The 9,091-nt window shown below is 44.9% G+C and overlaps 1 protein-coding gene across 1 annotated transcript; it reads right to left on the minus strand.

The window, feature by feature from the left end:
* Positions 1–361: 361 nt before the first annotated feature.
* On the minus strand, positions 362–3,251 carry hs3st1 (heparan sulfate (glucosamine) 3-O-sulfotransferase 1). Its single transcript, XM_030368932.1, has 2 exons — positions 2,880–3,251; positions 362–2,172 (listed from the first exon to the last, which is right to left on the minus strand). Exon 2 carries the CDS (start codon positions 2,020–2,022, stop codon positions 1,099–1,101), a length of 924 nt encoding a protein of 307 aa, XP_030224792.1. The 5' UTR covers positions 2,023–2,172; positions 2,880–3,251; the 3' UTR covers positions 362–1,098.
* Between the last annotated feature and the right edge of the window lie 5,840 nt (positions 3,252–9,091).

The raw sequence follows: 9,091 nt of genomic DNA on the forward strand, positions 1-9,091 counted from the left end.
CACTCTTCACTTACTGGTCAAGGTCACAAAGGTTATTTTACTTCGCCCCATGGTTTGTGTTTGTTTCTATATCGGTTTGGTAATTATATCTGCGTATTTGAAACAGGAAGAGGTTTAGAAAGAAGTAGTCTTTGCACGGATACAATTTCACTCAGGCATGGTACATAGTTTGCTTGGCTCGCTGTTAAAAGAACCGGACAATCAAGTTTGAACGATCGTTAACCAACCCCAAACCTGGCAAGCGTTTCCAACCTGTAATCATGTTGTGTCTAAAATCAAGTCTTTCATCTCAGGACCTTGAAAGGTTTGGTTCTCAAGGCGATGCAAGAGATATCTCTGAAAGCATAAAGATCAAACAAAATTAAAAAAACAAAATAAAAGATTTATTATGTTGTTAATCCTTCACTTTTAGAAAAAAATATTATATTTACAGTACATTGTAATGAGGAATAATACATTATGTTTGCATGGATATTCACAGCGCAGACATGATTAGTCTTTGTCATTGACATTAAGAGTAAAGAGTAGAACCTATATATTATCATAACATAGATTACGTACATGGTCCAGTATGGGTCTAAAATGACATGTAGCAGCAATAGACGTATCTTCAGCATATAACAATAAAGAGACGGATGGAAGAGGTAATCCATACTAATCACACATCAGCTACCTGCATGGGACGCCCAAACAAATAGAAAAAACGTGGTTTTGAACGATAGGTCAACATTCATAAATTAAACCACTGAACAGGCTCCAAACATGGTCGTAAACACAATAGCCCCCACATACGGTCAACAAAGCATTCGATGTGAGGTGACTAATGCGATTGCGAACGACATTAGCATGTCATATCCTGCTTACTAAACCCTTATCACTTGGATCCGTCCAAACAATGGAACAGGTTTGTCTCGTAGAAATATAGACTTAGCTGGAATTCATTTGAACAGTTCACCTTGCCGCTTCGACTTTAGTTAATTATTAGTGCTAAAATCCCAATTGTTATTTGAAAAATCTTCAAAAAGCCAGAAGGCTTGGACGCTTCAAGGCTAGCGTAGCGGGCGCCACCGCGACGACCACGAGACGTAGAAAAACAGGTCAGTTCCAGTCGAAGGTGCGTCCCACCAGCTCAAAGAACTTCCTGTTGGGCTCATGGAAGAAGCGGTAGAGTTTTTGCAGGATGTCGGGGGCCACCCGTGGGTGGGCCCGGCCCTTGGAGTCGTGCAGGCAGCGCTCGCGGCCGTGGTCCCTCAGGCAGTAGAAGCCCTTGGTCCGGTTGAAGTAAAAGTTGGCCGCGTTAATCTGCGGCTCCAGCCGTAGGAACCTCTCCACCCGCTTCACCTCGGGGAAGGGGTCCCGTATCAGCGCGTCCCCGTCCACGACGTGGATGCTGTCGAGCGGGAAGTGGCGCAGCCAGTTCTGCATGTGCACGTAGTAAAGGCTGCGGTTCAGCGCCTTGTAGCCCAGGTTCACCCCGCCGTCCTTCAGAACGAGCACCTCTTCGATGGGCTGGTGCTGCTTGTGCTTCAGCAGGCGGTTGTGGTACACCTGCGTGTAGTCCGACAGCACGCGCTCCGTGGGGTCCCTTAGGATCAGCAGCAGCTTCGCCCCGGGGTTCACCTGCTGGAGCCGCCGGGGGACCTTGCTGGAGGTGAAGTAGGCGGGGGTCTTCTCCACCGTGAGCTGCCCCGGCAGCGCGTAGGGCATCTGGCTGAGGTACCAGGGCAGGCCCTTCTGGAAGTGGCTCTCCCAGTCGAAGAAGTGCACCTCGTTCTCCGCCGCCGCCACGTCGCCGTGCAGGCTCAGCATCTCGATGAGGGCCCGCGTGCCGCCCTTGCGCACGCCGATGATCACGATGTCGGGCAGCCGCCGGACCGTCCCGTTGGGGTGGGCGACGCCAGCGGCGCCGTCGGCGCTCGGAGGAGGAAGGAGGGACGAGGTGGAGGAGGAGTGTGCGGGCGCGGAGGGGATGGGGGGAGACTGCATGACGAAGAACAGCAGCCCAAAGAGGAAGGCTGCCATGACGGATGTCCTGACCCGGGAAGATTTCAGCCTGGCGAGACGACCAGAACCAATCCCCACATCGGAGGAACAGCTGCCCGGACAATGGTTCTTCTTAGAAGTAGATGAGCAATACGTGTGACTCGGCTCCTTCTCCGCCGGCGGCAGTAGCTGGAGGGAATAAAAAAATACTGAATGAAACGGCTGTTTATGTTCAGAGTGCAGCACAGGCCATGCATGAGCACAGAGGTCATATGTTGCACTTCACAAAGTGCTCTGGACTTTAATTATCGTCACTGTGATAAACGTAAAGGCATTGCAGTATGGCACATAATGTCACGGACTAAATGGGTGGCTCTAACCTTAAAGAGCAAAGCAGGTGCATCCTTAAAACGTTCTTTAACGTGAAAGGCATGCATGGGCGACCAGAGAATTATGTTTTTTTTGCCCAAAAAATAAACATAACACATATCTTCTACATAATTATATATGTGTGTCGAATTACAGTAGGTTATATGAATAGATCGAATATGTGATTAATAGTACATGAATTATATTATTTATATTTGTAAAAAAATTAACTATATATATATTTTGTATATTTTGGAGCATCAACTTTTGAAGGTAGGTATACTTTTTTTTATACCTACCTTAAACATTTAAAATGGAATTATAAAAACTAGCTCCACGGGAGTGATCTCCATAACACAATTAAAAAGATCCAATAATACAAAGGGAATGTTTGGCTACACCTGCAAGCCCCTTTGGCTAGGAAGCTTTTACTGAATGTGTCATGGTAATATACAGCATGCGTGTATTAATCTGTAATGGTATTTATGTAAGGTTTGAAAGTAACGTATATTTTAGATGTCTCTTACCTTTTCACTGAAATCCGTCCGCAAAAATCATGTCGCTCTCCATGCGTATTGGTCTCAATCTGATCAAGTCCGAGAGAACAGTGCCAAGCCAAACAATGCGCTTGATCGGAGCGCGTAAACGTCGCGTCCAAGCGCTTCCCTCCACTCTCACCCAAGTTATGATCCCGAGTGATTTGTTCCCAGCAGTTCCACCGCGAGGCTGCGACTGTCAGCTGTTGTGGATCTACTCTTATATTTTGCTGCTGGCAGGACCACTCCCCCCTCCTCTCTGACACACTTCGGTGTAAGGTTTCGGTAGGACGACAACGGCAGTAGCCCTATTTCATTAGTCAAACGTTTGCAAACCTAGCAATAAGCCTACTAAGCAAATATCTGACTTTACCTGTGTTCGGTCTTTGGTTTGTTTATTATTATACTAGTATTATTAGGATTATTAGTTAGAAAATATTATATACATGGTGTGGTGTACATTACGGAGGCATGCGTCTGATGTGTATGTATTCTCTTCATGATGTTGTAGCCAGCAGAATTAAGCACAATGTTTAAAATCAAAGCGTTTCTGCGTTTGGTTTTTAGAAACACAATCGCAAGGCGTTCAAAGCTGCATGGGGAGTCCATGAAAGGGACAGACCCGAGGCTCGCCTCTTAGCACACCTAAACGTTGTCCAACGGTGAACGACTTTACCACCTGTTGAGTAATTTTCTAAAGGATGTCCGCAGTTACATATTCATTAGAGATCGTTGAATTCAATTGTGAGTCAGACAATGCGTGTCCTGTGAGCAGTCCCACTGAGTCACTCGGGTTGGTAGGCGTTTTCTGGTTGGGGAGAGGTACACCTGACGTCACATATCAAGTGGCGTGTTGAATTGGCACAGTGACAGTTAATCCATAATAATAATAATAATAATCATAATAATACTAGTACTAATATAAACTAACACTAATAACACATAAAAACAAGATTTTATGTTACCACCTCATTTTCTCTCCAGAATCAATTAGGCCTACCTTTGTATATGCATATCCACATCAATTGGCATCGTACAATTTATCGTGAACAAAAAAGAAGTCAACAAATGAACCATAACTGATGATAATCGACAGAACACAATTATTACACACACTATTTATATATGACCGTTAATTTTGCTCTTATTCATCTGTATTATTGTTCTGTATATAGGTATGTATATTTCTAAGAAACGTAATAATAAAATAATTGATAAGTTATACTGCATAAAGTTAAAGGTCCCATGGCATGCTATTTTATGGATGCTTTAATATAGATATTAGTGGGCCCCAAACACAGCATTTGAAGACGTTCCCGAAATTCAGCCGTGGTGCACATTGAGCTTTCCCCAAACGCGCCGTTCCGGTGTCTGTAGCTTTAATGCAAATGAAGAGGAGGGAGGCGGGTCAAGGAGGAGGGTGGGGGTGTGGCCCCGAGTAGCTTGCGGCCACGGTACCATGTGCTCTGTTTACAGTGGATGAATCGCAATGGCGAGGCGCACACAGCCTTTGGCCGTGTTCTGTAAATATTCTAGATATTATAGACGATATTATGAATCTCAAACGACTGCGTCGGGTTCTCAGACGTCTCTGGTTCTTCCACGTCCACATCATTCTAAAGTAGACTGAACCACGACATTGAGGAGAAGGGGATTGTTGCCCGTGATTGTTGACCGGGGTTGTCTCCCGCCGGAGCCTCAGGTCAGCGCCGAGGCACCACCGCCTCCAGCGCCGAGGCGGTGGTGCCTCGGCAGCGGGACACAATCGCGGGCAACAATCCCTTTCTCCTCCATGTTGTGGTTCATGTACTTCAGGGAGTCAAAGCCAAAGTTCCTTTTTCCCAATTCCTTCTCAACCATGGCTGAGATAACCCCCACTACGAGTCTCGTTGTGGAAATACCAGAGACGAGTCCTACGTGTTATCCACCATAACACCAACAGCAGAACGGATATCCAAATAACAAAGAAGTGTACAACACTTGTGTTACAGTGTCTGTAATCACACATACACACACACACACGCACGCACACACTGAAACACACACACACACACACACACACACGTGGCGCTTGCACGGTCGTATCTCATTTGCAGGCCAAATTCTCCCGGCTGGCAAGGCAGAGGAAGGGGAGGTGGCATCTCCCCTTATGACGACATACGGTCGTCATATTAATGTTAGAAAACCTCAGAAAGTGAATTTTTCACGCCATGGGATCTTTAAGGCATGTTGTATGCAAAGGCATGTTGCAGGCATGTTGTATGAAATTGGAAATGGGTTAGCCTACTATTTCGCTTTTTAATGACAGAAAACACAACAAATTGCTATCGGATAGGTTCTCAGTATTGGCCCATTCAATGATGTGTTCGATTTAACTCGACACCAAAGACCTGACTTGGACTTTTGACCAAAGACTTGGGACTTGGACTTGCAAAAAAAATACTTTTGAGCATCTCTGTTTGGTTTTGTCTCCAACTCTGACTCCGTGTAGAGATGTGGGATCAGGAGCTGGGGATAAGCCAATATAATCATTCAGCCCACACTGACTTAGTGGTAAAGATGAATTGGATCTCCAACCGTAGTGTTATGGTAAATAACATTAGTATCTAATGGAGGTCTCACTGTGAATAATTAGGTTTGTGACATGATTTTCAGTTTAAAACAGAGAATATATATTTTTAAATGCAATAGCGTACAATTATAATAAAACAATAATAGACAGAATATTACCGTAGAAAAACGTCTGCAATTCTTACCAAACTTTAAATATTTATTTTAAGGCAATTGGTGTGGTGATACATTTCGCTTGTACTTTGCTATGGCAATTATTCCACAATAATCACACAGAAGTTTCCTGTGAGCATTTTTGGTTGTTGTAATGTCTGCAAAGAGGAATATGCTGGACTTCCTTGGTAATTTCAACACTAAAAGTATGGGTCATCACTTTTTGATTATAGGCTTGAATGGCCATATTGTCCTTTTGTTGTATTGGGTGTGAAATAATTACCTTTTCATATTAGAGATTTTTTTATCCAATTTAGATCAAATATTAGAAAATTTCCACAAACTTACCTTTTGTGCAGGCAGGTCAAGGTGGAGGGTGGGGGTGTGGCCCTGAGCAGATTGCGGCCACGGTACCATGCGCTCATGTTTACAGTGGATGAATCAAAATGGCGAGGAGCACACAGCTTCTGGCTGTGTTCTGTAAATAGTCTAGAACAGTCTGGGTGCTACAGCGGGAGTCCTGGGACTCTATATCTAAATAATATCATGTTATACATAGATATCAATATCATATAATATACATATTATCACGGCCAAAAGCTGTGTGCGCCTCCAGACGATATTATGAATCTCAAACGACTGCGTGGGGTGCTCCTTCGTCTCTGGTTCTTCCACTTCCACATCAATCTGAAGTAGACTGAACCACGACATGGAGGAGAAAGGGATTGTTGCCCACGATTGTCTCCCACCAGAGCCCTCGCTGCCGAGGGACCACCGCCTCGGAAGGCGGACAGCGTGCAGCGCCGAGGCACCACCGCCTCGCGGCGGTGGTCTCAACCATGGCTGAGATAACCCTACACTTCCACATCAATCTGAAGTAGACTGAACCGCGACATGGAGGAGAAAGGGATTGTTGCTCGCGATTGTCTCCCATCGAGGCACCGCTGCCGTGGCACTACCGCCCTGCAGCGGTGGTGCAACGGCAGCGCGCAGCGGGCCTCCGGCGGGAGACAATCGCGATCAACAATCCCTTTCTCCTCCGTGTCGCAGTTCATGTACTTCAGGGAGTCAAAGCCAAAGTTCCTTTCCCCCAATTTCTTCTCAGCCGTGTCGTAGCTCATTTCCTCAGGGCCAAATTCTCTAGGCGGGCAAGGCAGAGAAAGTGGAGGTGACTTGGCCCCTTATGACGACATATGGGGCCAAATTGGAATCGGAGCGTCTGAGCTTTCATTTTTTCAAAGGCAGAGCAGGATACCTAGTGCTCGTTTTACACCTAACGCCATCTCTAGCTACTGGGGGACCGTAGGCAGGCTAGGGGAACTCATATTAATGTTAGAAAACCTCATAAAGTGACATTTTCATGCGCTGGGACCTTTAAGTGAAGTTCTGGAGTAGTTGTGACTCACAGATCATTAGAACACATGATGTAATATCTGGCGATGTCTATGATAATTCATACTGAGGTCGTCAATACATTAGCATATTTTATTAAGAATATGAGTGTGTGTGGGTGTTAAGTTACAGGATAGTGTTAATTGCACTGAAAACATGGGTGGTATGCAAACACAACTCACAGAATTAAAACACACACACACACACACATTATATCTTTGTTTAGAGAGAGAAAGAGAGAGGGAGAGAGAGGGAGTGAGAGGTAGAGCGACAGAGCGTGAGAGAGAGAAGCGTGTGAGGGTGAGGAAGAGGAAGTCAGAGAGGGAGAGATCTCCGTTTAGATCTGGCAGTTTACATTTTCAATGCCAATTCCCATGCCTTAAATTCTTGAGAGAGCGAGAGTGCGCGAGAGAGAGAGATAGAGAAAGAGAAAGCCACAGAAGAACAAGCCCAGGCGTGTGCGTGTTAGTCAGGTGTGATGATGGCATATCTGCAGTGGTGGAACATGGGAAAGGAAACGCATGACTCACCTGAGCTCAGGTGAGATGACGTCAACGGGATAATGATCAGTGACCAGGCCTTTATACCTGGCACTCACTGAGCCTGTTTGAACAGGTTCCTAACTGCCTGTCCGTCCATATATTCTCTACAAATATTAGTGGGGAATATTATGTACATAGAGGCAATAACATTTTTCTCAATTGTATTGACAAAACTGGAGTATATTAGGTAAGTATATGTAGGTAAGTATATTACCCAAATAGCGTTATTATACAGTGCATTGCAATACTATCTATTCTAGACCAGATATTGGCCCTTGCGCTGTAGCATATGAAATGCTAATCTTTTAGCCAAGGAGGTACAAGGTATTAGACATTTGAATAATTTCTTATTGACAATATTGGTTTCCTAAGGTTCTCCCAATCCACCATGTGACACATTTGGCATCTATCAAATAAGTATTTCACAAAATATATAGGAGGCAGCCTGTTGCAAGAAATCTGCGGGGGCCACCCCTATGCAAAGAAACAATGAAATGCACAATCATGTTCTTCTTCAGTTTGGGTAAGGTCACATGAGTTCAGTAAAACAGCTTAAGAATTAACCGTACACATTTTAAATTTGTTGAACACTTTTTGTGCGTCCCTGGCACACAGCCAAGCCTACCACGCGAGGCAGGCGTAGACGGATAACGCCAGTGTGCACGGATAACCTCGTATCTTTGACTGTACTGCAGTAACACACTCATCAGCCCGCACGCACGCACGCACACACAAACACACGCACACACACACACACACACACACAGGAACAGGCCTACATATGCACATATTGTATGTACAAACACACAAGTGCATAGACACAGACATACACACACACACACACACACACACACACACACACACACAAACACACAAATCAATTTTGCAATGCCTTGGCTGTGGTACTGTAGATCGCTATTAAATCGTATCCAGGCAGAGCAGAGGGATTGAAGGAATATAGAGTCATATGACTCAATGGTATACGGAGGAGAAAAGACTGACAAGCTCTCAATCACCAGATGAAAGACTGCAATTTTCCTTTTCAGAAGCTCCCGGTTCTCTTTTTACAGGAAGGAGAAATGTATGATAACTAATTGAGGGCTAAGGAGCCAGTTTCTTTTTTTATTGCATTTACCGAAGACCAACAGCAACTTGGCGGGGTGAAATTTCTTGGAAACCCGATAGAAATGGCCTTCATTACAACTAGATATTGGTTAGTCTGGTCTCTCTTTCCTCCCTATAAAACCTTCCATCTCTCCTACCCTGCATCCTCCCATCCTCCTTTTAACTTCTCGCTCCCTTGCTGCCCTTCCTCTTTCCCTCTCTCCTCTCCTCTTTTTCATTCCCTCTGTGTCTCTATTTATCTTGCTATCCCTCTCAGCCTCTACCTCTCCCTTCACCTTCCAGACGAAAGTCCAAGCTTTTCAAATATGCTTTGATTGTAGATACCTTCAGAAACATAGTGAGCTCTTATTTTCCTCTTACTGCCTATTCATCCAATCAAGTTTTACAATGAGCATCGTGTCTGCTTGCAGGGGCCATTTT

Source organism: Gadus morhua, chromosome 10, assembly GCF_902167405.1.
Source record: "Gadus morhua chromosome 10, gadMor3.0, whole genome shotgun sequence".
Classification (NCBI taxonomy): domain Eukaryota; kingdom Metazoa; phylum Chordata; class Actinopteri; order Gadiformes; family Gadidae; genus Gadus; species Gadus morhua.

Excerpts from the sequence above, each read along its gene's own strand:
- hs3st1 (XM_030368932.1), bottom strand. The coding sequence starts at position 2,022 with ATGGCAGCCTTCCTCTTTGGGCTGCTGTTCTTCGTCATGCAGTCTCCC.